Here is a 23,558-nt window from a genome sequence, read left to right as displayed (position 1 = left end):
GGTTTGATATAAAATATTATTTTTTTAAATAATTTTAAGGAATTTTCTATTAGTAATACAATTCAATAACTTCCCTCTTATGTTTTGTAGTGCACTTATGGGGTGTTTTTTTTGGGGGGGGTAGGCGCAGCGCTGGCGAGGCGCTGGGGCTGGAGTGCAGCTTATAGGGGGTGGCTCCAAGCAAAACAGGTTGGGAACCACTGCTCTAAAGCCACAGAGACGTCACTCAGCCAACAGTTTCATATGTGTGTAGCGTAAATAGCGGTGTCTGTACGACCCAAGGACAAAGATGAGCAAAGCTGAGGAGAGCAGGAGGATCCATAGAGGCTAATGATGAATGTAATAGTGTGTAACAGAGATGTACAACCAATGGCGGCAGAATGTCACAGACAATTAATGTCTCCTCAGCACTGTGTTTGTTTGCTTCCCCACGGCTCTCAGCAGGGCTTAGCTAATAGTATGGTGGTAAGGGACATAAATTGTGGTTGACACCATGTGTGAATCGTTTACTTCCACTATTGTGGTTTTGGCCATAAACCTGGGTTCTGAATATGTCCTGGAGCTTTAGTGGTAAACACATACTATTTCAGGTTATATTTTGACAAAAATGTTTGCAAATTACTTTTCAAATTTGATAGAATTTGCATTTACTTTTGCCTACACAAAAAAAACTTAAAACCTAATACCGGTAATTGTTTTATTTTGAGGATATATGTTGAGGCAACTTTGTCAAGGCTAGGGAAGAATTGTAGTTTTTAGGTAGATACTGAAAAAGTCAATGTTTACTTGTAGCACTTCATTCAGAGTGTTAAAGTACTCTAAGTTTGATTTATCTGTCTCTCTATAATATTGTCAGGTTTTGATGTTAACCTAGGTGTCGAAGTCCTGCACTTAGTATGGCCATCGACCCCAGCCCCTCCCTAGGACAGCTGTGTGATACAAGATATAAACAATTCTTGCATTGAAAAAAAAATGACAGTCCACCAAATGTTAATCAGGAAGCTGTTGCATTCCTTCTAAAGCATGTGAGGCATAAATGTTTCTCAGAGAAATGATTACTGTACAATAAACTCAGCTGTAAAAGTCAGAAAACTCAACACTGTAACTAAAGTTACAAGGTGGAAAAAAATCCTGCATCCCATTTCCATTGCCCCAAGAATGAGGAAAGTGGGTGTTGATCATAAAGAAAAAGGTTGGAAGACTAATTAAAGAGGGCAATAGCCCTCTTTAATTAGTCTTCCGACCTTTTTCCAATAGGAAGTAGTAGCATCATTGGTTCTGCTACCTGACGTTTGAGCATCCTCTCTCCTTGAGTGATGTTTGCTCACTATTTTCTAACAAGACCACAGTGACAAAGACACTTGGTTGTTTTGTCATTATAGCAGTAGGCTATAACCCTACATTTAAACTACAGCAGTAGGCAGAACCAAATCCCCAGATTGTCTAATAGTTGAGCCATGTTCTGCAAAGCTAATTACAGCTTAAGTCTGTCGCCCCGTCCTTCCTCCCGTACAGCCCTCCCTGAATTTGACATGAATGCATCCCCAGCATTACTGTCCAAGGTTATTGTATTCCATAAAAGCGAGCAGGCTATGCATTCAGATCTCCCAGGGTAAGCGATTATTTGAAATATCCTCTTTGAAATCCAGGGAGCTTTTGTCTCTGACTGCTAATGATTTTAATTATAGGTGGTACTGTGCCTTCCTGAGCTCCACAAAGAGAGAATGTTTTTCTCTCTCTTTCTCAACAAGATGGGAGTCTTTCTGAAACAGATGCAGCGATGTTGAGCCACTCTCTCATGTCTCTGTAGGACTATTAAGCTGTAACAACTTAATTTCACAGCGCCACGCAAGCACTGGGCTTTGATGGCACTTAATGAGCGTCACGCTCTTTTCATCCGTGTCAAATTTTATGACAAGCCCTCTGTTTTACTCCATGGCTCACAGTGGTTTGTGAACGTGTAATGATAATTGAGAGGAAAAACAGTGCAGTGCCCAGCTGTGTACCAAATCATTCTGTCAACAGCTGAAATTATGAGTGTCTGCATATGACTGTGTGTGTAGGACAGCTGATGAAAATAATTATCATTTTCTGTGACTCTGCCTTGCAGTTAAAAGAATTTTTTTTCATATAGGTAGTTTTCATAGATTTGACTGTATTCCATTATTCATAATGGTAGCATTTATAGATCTAGAAGCAAGTAGAAGTGAGCATTCTCTCACTGTCTCTCTTTTACAGTGATTTATTCTGATTAAGGTAGTTGTGGTGTAGTCATCATAATGCATATACATCTGAGGGTCATTTAAACTACAGCAGTGCATGTGTGAATAAGTGTGAAATAAACCATCAATAAGTGACATATTGTAAGAGATTTTCAATTTATATAAGTCCTGCTGACCACAGGATGTCAATTTACTAAACACATTAGAGCAGTTGAACAATGTCCAAAACATGAGACAACTTATCAACTGATGTAGTAGTACTTCAATGCTGTCTTGTTGTGTTCCATGCATTCTCCTCCTTTGTGCCCACAATACCAAGAATACAACTCAACTGATTCAGTTCAGTCCAGAGGTTCATGTGTGTTATGCTAGTAGCAGTTATGTATCCTGGAGCCTCTGGCCTGCAACGGTTGAGGAACTGGGGTACAGCAGCCCGGTAAATCCAGTTCTTTCCGCGCACTCACATTTTTTTTGTCTTCACACTTGTAGTCTTCAGACAACAACCAACCCTGTTTCAGAGGATGATGCTTGAAGCAGTAGTTTCGCACAGATCTTTCTGGAGCCATTAAAATCTTCATGCAACTTTTGGTGGCTGGATTACAGATGGACAACAGACAAACTATATGTAAGAGATTAATAAAAAAAAAAACACTTTGGAGATCTGTGAAGCCAGTGACTTCAGGTCAAATATGTGTAGTCCTAGTTCCAGACATACCTGCAGAGAGGACAAAAGGACACAAAGTTAGTGACTTGCAGTGGTGGTGTATAACTGTATGGAAGAAAAAGAGTGTATAATGGGAAGTCCTCCAGCTGTCTAAACCTATAGCAGCATAACTAAGGGACAGCTCAGATGATCCTGAACAGCCTTAACTAAAAGCTTTATCTTATCAAAGAGGAAAGTTTTAAGTCTAATCTTAGAAGTAGAGGTGGTGTCTGCCTCCTGAACCCAAACTGGGAGCTGATTCCACAACAGAGGAGCTGATAACTGAAGGATCTGCCTCCCATTCTGCTTCTGGAAACTCTGGGAGCCACAAGTAAACCTGCAGTCAGCCTGAGAGCGAAGCACTCTGTTAGGATGATATGGTACAATAAGGTCTTTAAGATAAGATGGAGATTGGACATTCAGAGTTATGTGAGAAGGATTTTAAATTCAGTCCTGGATTTTACAGGGAGCCAGTGAAGAGAAGCTGAAGTTGAAGTTTCCCTTAATTTTTGACAAAATTAATTTGAAGAGATTGCAAATGTTAAATTATCCAATCCCTGATCATAACGTTTGAAAGCCATGGGCATTCCAAATGTTGGGAGGCTCTAATGAAAGACTCTGTAAAGCTGCCTTTTAGTGATTTTGCTTCTTCAGTTTGGATTATCGCTTTTATACCTGCACACCCCCTCCCCCCCCCCCCCAAAAAAAAATTATGAAACTGCAGCACTAAATCATTGTACTGTCATTTTATATAAACATTGCTGAACACATTGTCAGTTTAACCACATTATCAAATGACAAAGTCAATTTCAAAGCAACAAATACCAGAGTAGAAGTGTGGACCTAAAAACAGTCAGCCTTAATGGTTATTTCTTCAGTGTTTCTTCTTTCCCAGGTTTCAGCAGTAAATTTGCTATGTGAAATCTTGTTAGAACTATCAGAATGGCCAAGCCTATGAAAATATAAGCTGGGTAATTTAAAAAAGAACATTTGTATTATTTTGGCTCTGTTTGCTGGGTTTTGCTCCTGTCAAGTTGCTGCTGCGCTTTTAAAGTAGCTTTCGAAAAGTAAAGGTTGAATGTTTGTTGGATGCCTCAGTGCCATCTTACTGCAGGGCCATTGAGAATCTTCACTCATCTCACAGGGAGAAGAATCTATACAACTTCTCATGGGCATGTTTGTGTGTTTACAGGACTCTTTGAGCTTACTGCATGCACTGTCTTTCATCCAGTATAAATGCCACAGTCGCCCTTTGTTGTCACACAAACACTTAAAGCCTGCTTTTCCTTGTTTAGTTCCACAGCCACTGAGAATTTCAGGAACATTTCTACTTGTGCTGACTCCTATTTCATACTAACATTCCTTTTACCTTTTTTCTCCTCACTGAATGGCAGTATCTGACTTCTCTTTGCTTTGTTCATTACCTCTTTTGCGATGTCATCTTTGCTTTGTTTCTTCTGACTTTTTTCCTGTCTCTGACTCCTCATCAGTCAGGGGGATTCAGAATCAGACTCTGAGATGGAGGATCGTGTGGATGGGGTAAAGTCTTGGTTGTCCAAGAGCAAAGGTTCAACCAAAAATCTCTCTGATGACGGCAGTCTCAAGAGCTCCAGGTCAGTACACAGGCAGCAGCTGTTTCTATCGGTATCAGTCGACCAGACATTTGACCTCTTTTGGTCTTAGCCTGCATGAAAAGATTTATATGATAGGACCCAGAGGGAACAAAGTCATCAGTGAAGACTATTTGGCTGAAATGAGGGATCTCCTATTTCTGAAATATATTTGTCAAGCTGCTTTGTCTTTATTGTCACCCACTCGGTGAAGCGTGATCTATTTTTTTCTCAAATCAAACCACCTCAGTGGTAGATTTATCAATGTGCCCATTGGCCATCTGGCATAGTCTACCTGAGCTACTCACTGAGATTAATAAATGTGTCTGCAAGCTGACAGTTTCGATTTCCCCAGATTTGTCTCCGTACCAGAAAATTTAACTTTCCTCCGTTGGTTCAGTCACTCCCAAACATTAAAAACTTTTTGAGTCTTTAAATCTCTCTTAGCAGCATGTCCTTTTAGACAAACACTGACTGATTCATCGAGCTAGCTGACACTGCCTTTTGAAGTAACTTTCAAGTTCAAATGACTAATGGTCATACATGATACAGGCACACTGTAATTTCTGTCAAGTTCTTTTAAACAATAGACCAATGAGAAAGTGGAAAAGACAACAGAAATGTCCTTTAATATTGTTGACTATCGTTCATTCTTTTTTGACTCGATGTTTTTCAGGATGTATTGCATATGTATCTGCTATTTAGCTAAGTGGATATAGTCTCACCCACTGCATGACACAGTGGGGTCTTTAAGCAGCCCCTTCAGCAGCAGACTGAGACATCCACCCTGCAAGAAGGAATGCTATCGCAGGTCCTTCATCCCATCTGCTGTAAGACTTTACAACATCAGCATCACTGGCTGATGTTAACATAAACGGCTCATTTCATTACCACCCCAAACCATAAAATTTGCACAGACATTATTGCACTGCTACATCTTTGCACTTTTTAAACTTATTTTTTTAAGCCACTTTATACTGCATTACAGTGTGTCAATACTGTACTATTTCATCCTCATTTCTCATCCCTGTACATTTATAAATATTATTACTAGCGTTCTATTATTATTTTATCTCTATTACTACGTCTATTGCTACATAAGCTGCTGTAACAATGCAAATTTCCCCTGGCGTGGGGAGAAATAAAGGACTTATCTAGTGGAAGTTTTTTTTTGTTTTTATAACAGTAATTGCATTGAAAAGGGATTGTAGATGATTGAAGTTGTGATTTCTCCCTTTCATATCATTCCCATGGCCTTCATTTGTCCTTGGTGGGCAGTAAAATTGTTTTGGTGTCTGGCTTTACGTTTCAGTGAAGGAAAAAAAAAGATTGTTGGTACCTAGTCAGTTGTCTCCAGTTGCTATCTCCTTTATCTGTATTTTTTCATTGCTGTCCTCTCATTTTGTTCAATGTTAGTGCTTACATTTCTTACCACATTTCTCTTTTTAAGATTTGTCAACTTCCATTCATTTATTTCTTATCTCTTTCTTTTTCCATCTCCACTTGACCCACTCTCATCTTTGTCATTTTCTCTCCCTCTGTCTTTATTCCTTTATCATTCCCACTGTTGTTTCTTTCTAGATATGCTGTAAATGTTGATGCAAAGGAAGGGAAAGAATGGAAAGAGGGTAAGCAATGGAAAGAGATGAATAAAGAGGGCAAAGAGGTAGAAACAAACAGGCCAGTGTCAGTGATGAGCTCTCTAAGCTACAGAAAACGATCCAACCCTGATTCTATTGCTGGCAAAGGAGATGCCCTCTTCAGTGCTCTCAGGGAAAATGCAGATTCAGAGGACGCTCTGTCCTTCCATAAGCCCAAGTCCAAAACCTCAGATGTTCAGGATGACACCTACATAGTCAGCTCTAGAAGGAAGTCCCAGGCTGTGGATGACATGAACATCAGAGACTCCGTCATTTCCCAAGCCTATTCAGAGGCCATCAGCCAAGCCAGGAAAGGCATGGACAGCCGCTGGGGTGACTTTGACAAAGAATCAACCTTTTCATTCACTGCACCGAGTCGGGCCTCCACACATCTTGAGTTAAGCCCAGAACATGATTCCAAGTCTACTATCAGCTTAGGCTCTTCAAGCCCACTTGGACGGCATCGAAGTGCCTCATACGTAAATGAAGGCAGAGTCGGGCGATCAGTGTATGGCAGCAATCCCAGCAGCCCTTGCTTTAGTAGATGGTCTGGGGGTCGCAGTCCTGGAAGTGTTAGCCAATCTGATTCTCATATGTCACTGGCACGCAGCTGCCGTCTTAGTGAGTTTGACGTTGATGTTGATGATAGTCGAAGTGTAGCCTTCACTGAGAGGTCGGCGTTTAGTCCTCACTCATCGACTGGCCGCAGTATCTCCATGCCACCTCCACAAGCCAGATCCACTTTTGATAATGACCCACTTGATAGCTCGGACATCAAACCAGTCAGTCATCGCAACTACCTTGATCCTGACCTGGAGAAAGCTATCAATGAAGTGCTGAGTTTTAAACCAATCAAATTCAAACGCAGGAGCTTGGAAGATTCTGAGGGTGAAGAAGAAAAATCCAGGAATAATGTAGATGACAGCAAAGATGTTCATGACAGAGAGAGTGCTCGGCCTACAAGCAGTCTGAGACGTTCTGCATCTGCTGTGGACTGTATGAGACCATCACGCAGTGCCAGCAGCTGCAGCAGTCGCCATCGCAGCAAGAACAAAGGCAAGAGCAAGAGAAGTAAGAGAAGCTCTGAGTCTGACAGCTCAGGAGACAGGACTCGTCGTCACAGGAGCAACTCCAAGAAGAGGTCCAAAAAGTCCAAGAAAAAGTCCAAAAAGAAGGATGAATTTTCGTCTTCTTCCTCATCTGCTTCACCTTCAGATTCTGAGTCAGACTCTCCGTCAGACTCAAGCTCAGGTGCCTCCACTATTTCCTATCGAAGTTCCAGCAGTGTGAAAAGAGCCCCAGGTCGAAAGGTGTCCAGCCCAGAAGGGGAGGGAGAAGCTGCACCACAGAGTGAGAGCCAACCCCTTAACAAAAAGGATGAGAAAAAGAGGAAGAAGAAAGTGGACAGCCTGATGATGAAGTACTTGTACCGGCCAGACAGTGACTGATGCAGGGAGTAGGTGATTGCCTGACTTGTTGAAACCCTTCAACCGTGTTTGAAGCATGGTGTGACCTTACCCATCAAAGACCTTTTTCAGTTGTATCAATCAGCACTTTAAATGTTCCACATTTAGTCTGACTTGGATTCGACTTTGTCACTTTAAAATTATAATTTGCGGTTTGCTTTTCTGATGACAGAATGCATGTAAGGCATGCTAACAGTTCTCACAAGTTCTCAGTTTTCAATCTTGTAGTGGTGACTATGCTCTATGGCTGTCTTTTCTCCGGTTTTATTCGGGAGCAGAACGGTCATGTGTTATGAAATTTATCACACTAGTTAATAAGTTAGTCAGTTAATAAGAATGTGCACTTAATATGGATAGTAAATCAGCCTTTATTAACTTCTGAGATGTCACTTTGATTTGTTGCCCCAGAAACATAAAAATAACAGAAGTCAATTAAATGGGACAATAACATATTTTTCCTTCCAGCCCCATAACTGCAGGCATAATTAAACCTTGAGCATTGATTTACAACAAGAGGCAAATTTATTTGTGATTCATAGTTGACAGCAATTAATCCCTAGTTTTCACAGTTTAAGCCCTTTCAGTATTCAATAATGTTGAAGAGCTGCATACTAACCCTTAAATGGATTACATTTTTTTGTGTGTGTCAGAGTTCATCAGAAATATTTCAGATGACATTTTAAAGTGACTTCAGTCATTTTTAGGTTTTGGAGTGATTACTCACTTAATTTAAATTTTTTAGTTTTGAGCAAATTAACTTGCAACATTTTGAGAATGGAACACCACCTGTAAAAATGTCATGTGTTTGTTTGAATAGCATAGATACAGTCCCTTAATAACCATATTAACAGTTGGGCATGACAGCATGATACCATATCACATGAGGGTTGCTGTGTTTTTGCAGCCGCCGAAAGCTAAAGGCAAAATAAATATCACAACAGTGATGAAGGTGCAGCTACTGTAGTTGTTAGTAGAGCTCTTTATACTATAGCACAAGAATACACAATAAAATGATGAAAACATTGTCACTACTAAAACATGTCAAATAATGCTGCAAATATGTAAAACACAATCAAACTATGAACCTTCCCAAACAGACAGCAAATACCGAAACGCTACAAGTCACATTGAAGCTTCTTGTCAACAAAAAGAACAGGTGCACAAGCTAGCAGATAGTAAAAGGTACTGCTACATGTGCTAGTATTAACAATAACACCAAAATCACTCATTTAAGAGTATTCATGCTAAAGTGTTCAACAAATGATGTTTGCTCAACAAGAACTTTGTTGACAAATGCTCAAATTCAGCAGCTTGCATGTTTGGATGTGTTTATGTGTTAGTGTCCAAATGTCTGTTGCATTCTAATGTATTTCTGTTCTTGTTTAAGACTTGGAATGTGTCTGTATTTACTTGTCTACAAAGTCGCAGGATAGCACGCAGCCCTTTTAGCAGGAAGCTAATCTTACTGGCTCAAGAAAAACAATGACAGTTGACTTAGTTGTTAAATTCAACACCTTAAAACCAAAGATGGGACAAATGCTGGGTTTCTTCCTGACTCACCAGCCTGTGAAGTACACAGCTGCAGCGTGCTTAGTGGTGCAATGTTCAGATTAAGTCAAAAAGTCTCATTCTTATACAGCATATCAACCTTTCACAGTCAGACAGAATTATATCTTTTTTCAATTTACCTTTGCCTGTCGTTATGTTTTTCACCTGGTAGGTCATAGAAGATTACATACCAACCAGTCGGTTTGTAGCATATTTTTAAAATTCCTGTTAATGTATTTTGTGAGCTCCTTGTTTGCTACATTTTCTTTAGGCGACTTGTGAAAGTGCTCATTTCTACATCTGCTTGTGTTTTTTTAGTCATTGTTCACTTATTTTTTTATTCACATTAGCTGCTACTTTTCCTTCTTTCCTCCAGCCCCCCTAGCCAAAGACGCTACTGCTTTGATAGATCTGATGAAGAGAAGGAGGAAGAAGAACAAGAGGAGGGCCGGGCGACTGAGGGCTCTTACTACTCCCGATACAGATACAGCAGCCACATGAAAGATGATGACGTTGAGGACAGGCTCTATGGGACCACATCATAGTCCTCACCGCCAGCCTCCATCCTCTGAATTTCACCATCATTCAGCTGGGACAGTTCACCTTGCATGTAACACTGACCACAGTAGTGGTCACTTGGACACAAACACACACCTAAACACTCACAGTCCTACAGGAAAACACAAACACTCAAAATCCAAACTTCCCATGGTAGGTTCTCACAGGATTTAGTCATAGGTGGGTCATAGTCATAGTCATTGGGTTTTTGACTAGGCACTCATCAGTCTGACCTCACTGCACACAGCAGCTCTGTTACTAATGACTCCACTCTGCTGGTTGCATGCAAGCAGCAGTTGTTTGGCTTGAGCAGCCATCCAGTTTAACTCCCATCATGGTTGTAACTGAGCCAAAGAACTTGAGGTTTCAATGATAATATATTCTTTCTTTCTCTGTATCCCTCGTCCTCCCTTATTTATATATAGTACACCACAATAATATGCATTGCCATGCAACAACATATTGCCAAAAAGCCTTTGTTCCAATATGTGTGCACATTGTTATACTTATTAACAGTTGATACTAAATCCTGAGAAAAGCCTCAGCCTTTTTCCCTCTTTCCTCTTTGGGACAAGTGCCATTTTATTTAAGTGTGCTCCTCTACAGCTGGCTTCTCTGCAGCTGTGGCTCTTCACGAACTGCTGCACTGTACACTGAAGATGTTGTCATTATCTTCTGCTTGCTTTATGTTTTCCTGCAAAGTTTTTTTCTGCATTTTGCTGGCAAATTATCTCTTATTTCCAGGGGAAGAGGACTGCACCAGTTAACCGCTCTGCTATGGAAGCAAACAATTTTTTCTCCTTTTGAATCTTTTGTTTTTGATGTTTGACAGATTTGTTTTGTAGAGGATCGCTGTCAAGCAAATTAATATCTGCAAAGTTTGAGCTTACATCTGTGAAATGCTTTGTCTTATTTTTATTTTGAATTGATTTGGCTGAATACTTACCAGACTTCTTTAGTGACAAAGAGACTAGTGCTTGTTATTCATATGCCTTCTGTTGTTTGTTTTTAGTGTGATGTGCTTTCCATTTCCAAAAGGAAAGTACTTGACTTTGAGCACCAGTCATTTGTTGGTTTCTCACAAAACCACTGACTACATGTATCTTAAACCAGCATGTTATAGCAAAAAGCTGGTGTTGTAACTGTATTTTTCTTATTTTCAAAAAATCACATGGAAAGACTGCTTCTATAAAAGTGGTTGTTGCCAATTAATCTTTTTTTAAAGACCTAATTCAAGCAATTTGGATTCGACATGTAACTTGTTCAAATCACAGAGCTAAAACACATTCATTGTGTTTCACTATTGTCATGAAAAGTGGTATAACTAGCGAGGGAGAAAGGAAGAGAGAGAGGGAGAAAAAAGGAACAGAATCACAATGCCTCTGCACAACTGGACAAGTGGAGTGATGTATGGCAGCAGTTTTCACTGATTAGTCAGTTGTGTACATTTTGAGTGTGAGTTCAGTACAGTTGTACATTAACCCTGCAAGCAAATCTCGTCACAGAAATTCAGCTAAATTGAATTAATCTAAATCAATCTTTTTGATTCACATCTTTTCACGGGTTTTGATGATAATAAGAATAGTGGAATGTCACCAGCCATTTTCTAGCTTCATTTTAATGACAACTTCCTTTACTGGACACACTGCAGCCCAACCTGTATAACCAATACTGTGAACTCATGTTCAGTGTCTTTGTTTATCTGTCAAGTTGTGTGTGTTTTTAACACAGTGATGCCTGAATAGCAAGGAAATAAAAACTTGTAGTTTTATGGTTGCTTAAGCGTTGCATTGCACCCTCTGGTCACGTGTCTGTATTTACTGACTTTAGATATAGCTTTAGATATGTTTGAAAGCCATTTGAAGACTAGAAGAGCTTAATGTGTGGGGGACTGAAAGAATTCTTGGATGTTGTGGGAGAACTTGGGGCTGATTCTACTATTAATTCTTTTTGTACTCTTCATTTTTATTTTCTATGCAGTCGACTCAAATGTTAAAATGTGTTTTTGACCTTATTTACCCTAATAAAGTGTCTGGCTTCAACAGGAAAAAAATGACAATGCTCACTGCACACAGTATTTATATATGTGTATGATTCATGTTAACCTTGAAATGCATCCTCTTTATTTTCATTATTGAACAAATTGACAACTTGTTATAAATTTTGCATCACAGGTTAATATATTGTAAATAAATGATGGTGATTGTTTCAGATTGCTTTGGACACTGGATTTGTATGACCTGTTTTGCTGTTTTGGTCTTTAGTTCACAATCCCATGTACACTTCAGTTTGAACTTTGGATGCATTTTGTTGAGATTTCCATATCACATGCAGATAATACAAGGTATTTTCTGATTCATCCACTTTTGTCTTTTACATTCTGTGACAAATGTCAACAGTGGCAATGACCCTTGGAATGTCTTAAATGGACACAACAGACACATTTTGTTTATTATTGGTTTTATTTCCTGTAACACAAGGAAACATACTGTAGCTGTTGTGTGCACCAAAAGGAAGCTGCTTAAGAGCAATAATTAACAGCATTTAGCTTGCCAGATAATACTTTTAGCCGGAGGTAGCGAGATTTCTGATGGAGAAATTCATTTCACATGATGATGAATGTATGGTAGATCTTAGTCTCAGAGTGATTAATACAGGCTGTAATCTCAAAAGCACACCTAAATTTGTTGAGGAACTGGTGCAAATTCTGTGGTTATTTCCACAGATACCATTTTAATGATAATGCTGATTACCATGAAACTCAGCTGTCTGACAGCTGATAAACTCTGTGATGTTCAGTCTGTGTTGTTTAACTGACATCATGGTGAAGAAAGTTTGAGACAACTTGACTGGTCTGTTTTCTCGAATGCAGATTTGAGCTGTGAAACATCAGGACTGTTAGAGTTTGTACAGACATTTAGGGTCCCTAGACGACGGAGTCCAGGGACTTTGGCAATCCTCTGACTTTCTGTTTAGTGCCACCATGAGGACGACATTTGTAGTTTGGAATGAAAAATCTGAACAACTGTTTCCACACTGCTTTGGATTTAATCAGCAAATGTTAGTATGCTAGCACATGAAACAATATCAAACCTTTTAAGAATCAGTCTTAACATTGCTAACATACTGAAGTCAGCATTGAGCACAAATCAACAGTGTAGCTATGTACAGCCCCAGAGCTGCTAGCATGGCTGAAGACTCTTCGTGTCTTTGCTGTTTTGAAGCTTACTGGGCCACACATTGAGAGGGTCAGAAATGTACTCACTTTAAAGCCACTCTGTGTTGAATATTTTTGATTACAGCGTCTTTCAACAGACTAAGATGATTTAAGGTTTTATTTGTAGATGAACTAAACATTCTTAATATGCTACTTTCTGTCTTTTGTTCTGTCTGCAGGTCAACATTGTCTAATGCCACCAAAAAAGAGGGGAAAAAAGTGAAGCTTTCAGTTACCCATTAACAATGCTTTTAAAATTCTCACTTTGTACATTTTCTACATGGCAAGTCTAGTTACAGCTATAAGGAAGAAGAAACTATGGTTCAGGTTTGATGAGGCAACTAAAACATAAAAGTTACAGGGACAGTGTGATCACCATTGATTAAAAAAAGCAAATGTTAAACGCAGATCGATGCTGCACCTAAGTCATTTGTGCTACACACAAATTCACGTTCCCGACTTCCAAATTTATACTTGGCACCTCTAAATATCAAGCACTCCTTTCTGCTTTGGTCAACGTTAGTATTAGTTAGTATTAGTATTAGTGTGAGGTTCAGTATTTTCAAATATGGCTGTAAATCCTAGAACATTGTGCTGCTTTAATATTTCCTTAGTCATATGAATTCCCATATCTTCATGTTTTGCTCGTCACTGCATTTATGTAATCATACTAATACCAGCAACACAGGGTGTGGACATATCTGATGCTAACGTGTCATCCACACTGCAGTGTATACGAAGACTCAACAAACAGCCATAGAAATGCTGCAGATGTGAATTCTTCCTAACATGTCAGACACATTATACAGGCCAGATAGCGACTGATTTATTTTCATGCACCTGTTGCACAGGTGATATGGAAAAGTAAATTCAGGATGCTTTTCATTCTGTTTGCAGAAATGCAGCCCTGAACCTACAAGGAATCTATTCATTTCCTCAGTGCAGGCAATCACTTATCCTTACAGTAGTGAACAATCTTCCTGCTGTAGGAACCAAGTTTTCCGTGTGCCCCTTCTCATGTGCCGGTGCACAGGTGAATCACTGAAATGGATTTCTGGCTACACCAGGTTTCTGCTATGTCTGAGCTGCTGGTGCTGCTAGACATCTTCCCGTTTTGAGCTTAAGTCAGCTTAATAGTTTGAGCTTTGGGCTGCTGCAGTCACTTTCCCTCACAGACCTCTGTATTTCCACTCCTTTGCTTCTGCAGAAGGTGACCAACTTGTGTCCCACTACTTGTGTCATGTTGTCTTCTTCAGCAGAGCCTCACCCAGTCCACCTTCCCTGCACAGCCATGCCTGTTTCAGTAGACTCTTTTGGTCCAGCCTTCATGTTATACATTTCAGTAGCAACTGTTGGGTAGAACTGTTTATTCATGCACTGGGTTGCAGAATTACTTACAAATTACTTAATTGTTTTTTGATCTGAAAAGTTGCTAGTGGCGTTGTTACTGTTTTTAACGATGTAGAAAAATCTCACTTTCTGTAAATGTTTCCTTGCATCCAGGCATCCATACACTGCTTTATTCTGTCGTGAGGGGGCTGGAGTCAATCCCAGCTGACTGAGGGTGAAGGCAGGGTTCACCTGGACAGGTCAGTCTGTGCTCATACGGCATGTTGGAAATTGGTACACTGTGTACACGGGTACAGAGGAAAACATGAGACTACTAACTGTCTTCGTTACTCCATCGAACTCCATCGAACCCCACCAGCAGATGGTTACTGTAGCAACAGCTGCTCAGATCTGACAGAAGAACCCAGAGGTAGAACACTGACATTTGATGTGGTAGAACCATCATTTCGTTAGTGTCTTGACTTCCAACAAAAAATTAGTAGGTAAAAAAAAATCAGTTTTTATTTTGTTGTAGAATACATATGGGATATCAGTTCATGCAGTCAGTTGAGCCCTAAAGAATTCCTAGTGCTATAAGAGATTTAGTTTCATATTTTATACTCACAAACTGTAAAAATGCAGATGATACAGAAGCCACCATGTCTGTTTTACTAATAAACAGCACTGAAATTGTTTTATGTGTACTTGACATGAACATTAAGCAACAGCCTTTATTTTTTGTGTTGATCAGGTCAAACCTTTTGTACTCTTTAAAGCATTGTCAGAGTAAACGAAAAAGTCAATATTTTGGTGTATAAAAAACAGCATTTCTTGCTCGATTCCAAAGGACCAAATTAAGTCTTTTACATCATTTTTCTCTGATACCAGTGACACGGAGCCTTTGAAGATGAAAACTTTTGGTTGCAGTAGAACTGTTGGTATGTGCATGTGGTTGAAGCAGTCGACTGCCTTCTGCCAGACTAAATTTTTTTCGCGTCGAGAAATTTGGTAAAAAAAAAAAAAAAAAAAAAAATTCAGACTGCAGCAATTTAATTTTGAAGTTTCTCTGGGTTTTGAGTTGGTCAGTAAATGTGATGCAGAAATATTCAGTATTTAAAGGACATCGAAAATGTTTTAGAACAATGTCATGTTTTGTAAATCATCAAACATTCAGAGTTAAGCATTGCTTTCATAACACCAACCCTTTCTGGGAGTTTGTACAGATTTTCATTGAGTGCTCAAAGTGTCCTTGAAGGGCATCAATATGAGAATTTAGATGTAATCTTTCTCAACTGATCAATAATCCAATCTAATATTTTGACACGTGAGGACTACTTTTTGTCCTTCATTCAGCCTGTCATTTCAGAGTGCAAAGAATGTCCTTCATTTGTTGGCATCAGATGATATGTGCTAGTGCACATTTTTACAACATGGGATAGGTACTTTTCAAGTACCTAAAAAAGAAACATTACTGCTTCTTACAATGTGCAAAACAACCCCTTCAGCATCTACTGCAGCTGGAAACTGCAGTAGATGCTGCCTGATATATGAACAAAAGAATCCAAATGATAAATATTCTGTCCTGGCTGACAGATAGCGAACAAAGTTGAGAGACTCAGTAGTTCCGTCTGAAGATGCTTTACTGAATCTTCTCAATACGTTTTTTGTAAAACTGCAACACAATGAAATATACACAATGTTACAATTAAAATATGAATGAAAATAATATATGCAGCAACACTGGTCTTCTTCCTTTTCAGATTGTAAATCAGGTAAGTACATCACACTTAAATAAAGCAAACACATCCTTTACAGTATGCTTCTGCAGGTAAGTAACAGCATAAACACAATTAACAGCAATACTGATTCACACATAAACATAGCATACAACACAAACGAGGTTTAACAATGAACTGAATTAGCCATAGCAGCTAAACTAGCCTCGTGCTAGCGGTTAGCTTCGCGATTAGCATTAGCATCGTTAGCACGGTTTTCGTGACTCAAAATAAACGTCCTGAACACCATCTTCAAATTCACAGTGCCACAAAACAACTAAAATAATCATTGCATCCATACTCACTGTTGGTTCCACTCCAAGACTCAGACAATCAACTTTCTGTGGTGGAGCACTTGCAACGTATGCCTGAACACTGACACTGCCTGGTCCTTAAAGCTGCAGTAACTAAAAATAACCACCAGGGGGAACTTAACCTTTCAGTCACTGACAGGAGTCAGAACACTCCCCGCTTGGTATAAACGTGTTATACCACTATTTAAACACTTTTCCATGGCATAAGTAAAACAACGTCACTAATGGGTCTAAGATACTCCTTAATTACCCCTTGGCAAAGAGTCTTTACTATGACCTTACGGACTTTGCCGTCCGAGCTGGCGATGGCTTTAACTATCCGTCCAAGAGGCCACTCGTTACGTTTTACTTGAACGTCCTTTATCAAAACAATGTCATCTTTCTGGAGGTCAGGTTTCTCTGACATCCACTTCCTGCGTGACTGAAGCGTTGCCAGGTACTCCAATCTCCACCTTTTCCAGAAGGAGTCCGCCAAGCTCTGAACCTGGCGCCACTGTACTTTGCATAGATGATCTAATTCGAAGTCTCCCAGGGGTGCAGGATTAACACTCGCCTTCTGGGTGAGCAGAGTGGCAGGTGAGAGCATTTCAGGTACCTCAGCATCGTATGAGATTGGCACCAGAGGTCGAGCATTCATGATAGCCATAACCTCAGCCATCAAGGTTGATAGGACTTCATGAGACAGTCTGATGGCACCATCCTTTACTAGTAGTCCCTCCAGGATACGTCTTGCCACTCCTATTAGCCTCTCCCAAGCTCCTCCCATGTGCGAGGAGTGGGGAGCATTAAAGGTCCACGTACATCCCTGCTCCTGCAGGTAGTTCTTGATCTCAGGATCATCTATGTTTACTTGAAGTTCTCTACACGCACCGATGAAATTTGTGCCTCTATCCGACCTTAGGTGTTTGACAAGTCCACGTATGGATAGAAATCGCCTCAAGTCGTTGATGAAGCTCGAGGTCGACATGGATTCGATAACTTCAAGGTGCACAGCTCTTGTACTTAGACAAGCAAAAATGACAGCCCATCTTTTGCTCTCAGCAGCTCCACCTCTTGTCCGTCGGGTGGTGACACTCCAAGGGCCAAAAACGTCAAGTCCTACATGAGTAAAAGGCGGGTCTGTTGCCAACCTGTCAGCCGGTAGGTCAGCCATCTTTTGAACTTCTCTCTTGCCTCTCAGGTTCTTACAGATGACGCATTTGAATATGATAGTAGAGATGAGTCTCCTCCCCCCTACTATCCAGACACCAGCGGTGCGCAATGCACCCTCGGTGAAGTGGCGACCTTGGTGGGCTACTTTATCATGATAGTGTCGGACCAGGAGAGAGGTCACATGATGGCCAGCTGGTAGGATGAGTGGATGTTTCTCTTGGTCTTCCAAATTTGCCCTGTGTATCCGACCTCCAACTCTAATCACTCCGCTCTTGTCAATAAAGGGATCCAGCCTTGCAAGGGGACTTTGACAGTGCACTTTGGTACCCCGAGTCAAGCATTCCAGCTCCTCTTTATACACATCCTCCTGCACCGCCTTGAAGATATTCATCTTCGCTTGAGAACACTCTGTGGTGAGCAGTTGACTGCACTGATGACAACCCTTACATCTATCAGTCTTACTCTCCCTGGAGAATGACTTGGCCACATGAACAAGACTTGCCATGCCTTTTTTACTAGACTCTTCCAAACAGAGAAGCGTTCAAATCTTGATGCTCCAAAACACTGCTCTGCGGTCTTGGTTACAAGACAAGTGACTTGGGGCCGAATATCTTTGTCTGCATCCGGGTGCACAAGCTCGAATGATTCTGCTTCATCATCCTGTCTTGAACTCAGCTGACTGAGAAAAGAAGGGCCAAGCAACCAAATGGATGAAACCAGGTGAGCTGCCGGCATTGGCCTGGTTCCCTGATCTGCAGGGTTTTGGTCAGTCAACACATACTGCCACTGTTTTGGTTCAGTGGCGCCTCGAATGCGAGCTACTCGGTTAGCTACATAGGTATAGAACCTTCTCGTACTGTTGTTGATGTAGCCCAACACGATGCGACTGTCTGTGAAGAACCTGACTGCTTGCAACTCTATATCCATTTCAGATTGGAGCATTTCTGCCAGTTCAACTGCCAAGACTGCTGTGCACAACTCCAGGCGAGGTACAGTGTGCATGGGATAAGGAGCAAGCTTTGATTTTCCCATTACAAATCCGACACGCCATCTTCCCTCTGAATCCAAGACACGCAGGTAGGCTACAGCAGCTATCGCCAAAGTTGAGGTGTCTGCAAACACACATAGTTCTATCCATTTACAACATGACATAGAGACTGGAATGTATGCTCTCTGAATGCTAATCTGTTCAAACTCAGTTAAGGAGTTGGTCCATACCTTCCACTGTGTCTCTTTCTCAAGGGGAAGAGGCGTGTCCCACTCGTACTGATCTGAGGAAACATCTCTAACCAATGCTTTGCCTTGGATCGTGATGGGGGAAGCAAATCCAAGGGGATCGTAAAGACTATTTACCGTGGACAGCATGCCTCGCCGAGTGAAAGGTTTAACATCTCTTGATACCCTGAAGGTGAAACTGTCAGTCTGGAGTTCCCAGCTTAAACCCAGACTCCTCTGTAGGGGCAAGGGGTCAGCTCCCAAATCTAGATCTTTAAAGTCACTTGCTCGTTCTTCCGCAGGAAAAGCCTCCATGACCTTTGGGCTATTTGAAGCTATCTTGTGAAGTCTTAAGTTGGACTCAGCCAGTAGGGCCTTGGCTCGCTGCAGAAGATTGATAGCTTCAACCTCCTTGGCCACTGAAGCAAGTCCATCGTCAACATAAAAATTTCTGAAGACGAAATGCTTTGCATCTGTACCATGTTCAGCCTCTCCATGTTCTGCAGCTTTCCTCATCCCATATGTTGCTACAGCTGGAGACGGGCTGTTCCCGAACACGTGCACAGTCATCCAGTAGTCAATAATCTCCTCGTCTGGATCGTTATCTTTGTACCACAGAAACCGAAGGAAATGGCGGTGGTCCTCTCTGACCTTGAACCCATAGAACATCTGTTCCACATCGGCTGTGATAGCGATTTGTTCTCTCCTGAACCTCAGTAGAACTCCAATTAGAGTGTTGTTGAGGTTGGGTCCACTGAGAAGTGTATCATTCAGTGATGTTCCTTTGTACTCAGCGCTGGAATCAAAAACAACTCTTATTTTTCCAGGCTTCTGGGGATGGTATACTCCAAAAGTCGGCAAATACCAACACTCCTGCCCTGGCTGTAGTTGAGGAGCTGGTTCTGCCTGGTGATTGTCAATGACTTTCTGCATAAAGTCAAAGAAGTGCTCCTTCATGCCAGGTCTCCTTCTGAATGAGCGCTGGAGAGAGAGGAGTCTCTGGAAGGCCTGTTCTCTATTATTAGGAAGGACCCTGTGGGGTGAACGAAAAGGAAGCGGTGCCACCCAGTGGTTTTCGTCGTCTATGTACATTTCATTGTCCATAATTTTGAGAAAATTGTTGTCATCAACTGACATGGCTGGTTTGTCATCCTCAGGAGTTTTCTGAAACACATTTTCACCCAGAACATCTCGGCACGACTCTTGAAAGATCTCCTCACTGTGTGATGCTGTTTGAAGACCACACTGAGCCAGACCTTTAAAACTCTCCTTTATGTGGATGCTGTTGGTGCACGGCTTAAGGAAAGAAGAGCGTCCATTTTGAAGGACATGTGTCTTGTAGGCGTTGACTTCCTCCGTTTTGTGAGCACCACCTAAGCATAACTCCCCAACTATGACCCAGGTCAAGACGCTGAGCATATGGTGAGTTGTGAGGCCCATTACGCTGTTCGCGTACCTTGTGCAAGCTCAAAATATCCCTGCCCAGCAGCAGCAAGATTGGAGCACTGGGGTCAAGCGGAGGAATCTTATCAGCCACTGGTCTGAGGTGAGGAAAATATTGGGTGAACTCAGGAGTTGGAATCTCTGATCTGTCGTCGGGCAGGTAGCTACACTCCAACAAGGTGGGAAGTGTCACCTTGGTTTTCCCATCAAGTGATTCCACTATGATGTTACTCGCTTTCCTCCCTGCAGTCTCCACTGTGCCAGAGCATGTTTTTAGAGTGTAGGGGGATGCACTGCTGTTAATGTCCAATAGATGGAAGAACTCTGATTTTACTAAAGACCGGTTGCTTTGGTCATCTAGTACTGCGTACACCCTGTGAGACTTACTTGGATGGTCGGCATGGGAAACCTTGACCAAGCAGATTTTCGAACAGGATCTGGGCTTGGGAGTGCCACCACATATCTCGGTGCACTTAGAAGTGACTATAGGAGATGAAAGATCTTCACTCTCCCCGCTTTGCTTGTCCTCAGGTGAGTGTTTGGCCTGCCCACCAAACGACCATGGAGCTGGACCAGGATGCTGTAGTATGTTTGTCGCTGTCACACTCTATGCATTTAAGCTTAATCTTGCAATCTTTAGCCATATGCTTGGTGCTGGCACAACATCGAAAGCAGATTGATTTCTCCTTTAAGTATGTTTTTCTCTCATCCAGATGTTTTCCTCGGAACCCACGGCATTTTGACAACGGATGAGGTTTGTCATGTATAGGACACTGTTTGTCCGGTTCACCGTTGTGCTGTTCTGAGATGCACTAACTGTGTCAGAAACATCAGTTTTCCTAACTGTTACAGCTGATTTTTGGAAGTAGTTTGGTGTTTTTTCAACTTTGAGTTGACTAGGGGTAGAGGAAAGGTTAAATGCAAAACTGGGATCGTTGCGGGTCTTCGCTTGGGAACATACAAAGTCTACAAAAAGCTGAAGGGTGGGAACGGGACACGATAATCCTCCTTATATTTGGATTTCATGTGATCCAGCGTTCCCGCAGTGAGAAGGGAAGCTTTTCAACAATTGGGTTCACGCCTCTAGCTGTATCTAGAAACATGAGTCCAGGCAAGAATCCCTCAGCCTTCGCAGCTTCTAGCTCTTTTAACAAGTCACCTAACTCCCTGAGCTTGTGTGTGTCCTTGTTAGAAACAGGTGGGAAAGTATCTACTTTTCTCAGTAGTGCACTTTCGACCACTTCTGGGCTTCCGTATGTTTCCTCCAAGCGCTCCCATACCATATAAACACCTGCTCGAGGATTATTTACATGTACTGACCTTATCTGCTTGGCTTGACATGATGACTCGGGCCCCAACCATTTGACTAGTAGGTTGAGCTCTTCCTGGTCGGATAGGTTTAGCTCCCTTGTGGCTGCTAGGAAAGACGCCTTCCATGCCCAGTAATTTTCTGGGCTATCATCAAAGGCAAGGAGTCCAGAGCTCACCATCTCTTTTCTCATGAGATACTGGGCTAGGTCAGGAGTTTGAGGTGTTGAAGGTGAGTAGTTGTTACACTGAGCTGGATGGGAGGCTAAAGGAGTAGCTGCTGTGTGCTTCTTCTGAAAGTATTTCTGCTTGGGCAAAAATACCTTTGGGGCAGAGGAAAGTGCATAGCCTTCTCCAGCAACGGGTTTGTGCTCCTCCTTAAAGGACCCATGCAGTGGATCTTGAGCCCTGGGGCTTGGGGTTCGGTTTTTCACTGTGTCATGATGAACAATTGGTGGCAGTGGCATAGCATCTTGAAGCTATGGTGGAGCATGTGTATGAAATTGCTGCATTTCTATATAGTCTTTGGTGCGTTCTATTGGATCTTCAAGAGTTAAATCCTGTAACTCACCAAGAAAGCCTTCTTCCTCACGTTCGGCTGCCGCTGCTTCTTCATATATTGCTGCCTCTCTTGAAGCTGCAGTTGCTTCTTTTTGTTGTTTTAACACGTGAAGACTTGCCTCTATTGAAGCCCTTTCTTTCATCATGGCTGCCTCCTTTCCTGCAAAGGATACTTTAATTTTTTCTGCTTCAGCCTTAGCTCTGGCCCTTGTCGCAGCAGCGCTGACTGATGTCTGGTACGATGTTCTGGGGGATTTGTGTGAAGCTGAGACTCGAGACCTTGTCTCCACCTGAGACCGACGTTCCTCGTGGTTGCTCATGTTGCAATGTTTCTGCGTGCTGCTCACAGTTGTTTAATTGCTTTTTCCCGCTGAGTGGACAACATTTTACTATTCTGTCCTGGCTGACAGATAGCGAACAAAGTTGAGAGACTCAGTAGTTCCGTCTGAAGATGCTTTACTGAATCTTCTCAATACGTTTTTTTGTAAAACTGCAACACAATGAAATATACACAATGTTACAATTAAAATATGAATGAAAATAATATATGCAGCAACACTGGTCATACTTTCCTTCTTCCTTTTCAGATTGTAAATCAGGTAAGTACATCACACTTAAATAAAGCAAACACATCCTTTACAGTATGCTTCTGCAGGTAAGTAACAGCATAAACACAATTAACAGCAATACTGGTTCACACAAACATAGCATACAACACAAACGAGGTTTAACAAAGAACTGAATTAGCCATAGCAGCTAAACTAGCCTCGTGCTAGCGGTTAGCTTCGCGATTAGCATTAGCATCGTTAGCACGGTTTTCGTGACTCAAAATAAACGTCCTGAACACCATCTTCAAATTCACAGTGCCACAAAACAACTAAAATAATCATTGCATCCATACTCACTGTTGGTTCCACTCCAAGACTCAGACAATCAACTTTCTGTGGTGGAGCACTTGCAACCTATGCCTGAACACTGACACTGCCTGGTCCTTAAAGCTGCAGTAACTAAAAATAACCACCAGGGGGAACTTAACCTTTCAGTCACTGACAGGAGTCAGAACAATAAATACTCTAGGTGTAATAAGTATATGAAAAATATATAAAAATGAAAAGACTTCTTTGTGAGAACTATGATGTGAATTGCAATGCTTCTCTAATAGACTGTAGTGGCTCACCATTTAAGTCTTTGGAGTACAGATCAAAACGGTGGAGGATCAAACCCCAGTGGTGCAACTGTTGGGCCCTTGAGCAAGGCCCTTAACCCTTTCTGCTCCAAAAGTGCTGTACCATGACTGACCCCACGCTCTGACCCCAGTGGGATATGTGTAAACAACATTTCAAACATTTCACAATGCTGTGATGTATTTGGAACAAATAAAGGTTTCTTCTTCTAGTTTAAGTTCTCTTGGATTGTGATGACCTGGACAGCTGCAACGCCCCCACAAAATATTAATGAATATTAGTGTGCTAAGGTCATCCATATTCATGGACCCAA

The 23,558-nt window shown here is 41.4% G+C and overlaps 1 protein-coding gene across 13 annotated transcripts in view; it reads left to right on the top strand.

Moving 5' to 3' along the window:
* Positions 1–11,958, top strand: part of myo18ab (myosin XVIIIA b) — a 207,556-nt gene extending 195,598 nt beyond the window's left edge. For 9 of the 13 annotated variants that reach the window (XM_055012351.1, XM_055012347.1, XM_055012346.1 and 6 more), the window contains 3 exons: positions 4,416–4,538; positions 6,117–7,631; positions 9,566–9,707. In XM_055012351.1, the coding sequence (XP_054868326.1) occupies positions 4,416–4,538; positions 6,117–7,623 (1,630 nt within the window). In that variant the 3' untranslated portion in view covers positions 7,624–7,631; positions 9,566–9,707. Of the gene's footprint in view, positions 1–4,415; positions 4,539–6,116; positions 7,636–9,565 lie in introns of all 13 variants that reach the window. The other 4 variants (XM_055012349.1, XM_055012348.1, XM_055012338.1 and 1 more) reach the window with 3 other exon arrangements.
* Positions 11,959–23,558: the final 11,600 nt, after the last annotated feature.

This window comes from Amphiprion ocellaris, chromosome 7 (assembly GCF_022539595.1).
Source record: "Amphiprion ocellaris isolate individual 3 ecotype Okinawa chromosome 7, ASM2253959v1, whole genome shotgun sequence".
Taxonomy (NCBI): Eukaryota; Metazoa; Chordata; class Actinopteri; family Pomacentridae; genus Amphiprion; species Amphiprion ocellaris.
Note: the sequence above shows the minus strand (reverse complement) of the source record. Positions and strands in the feature narration are given on the sequence as shown.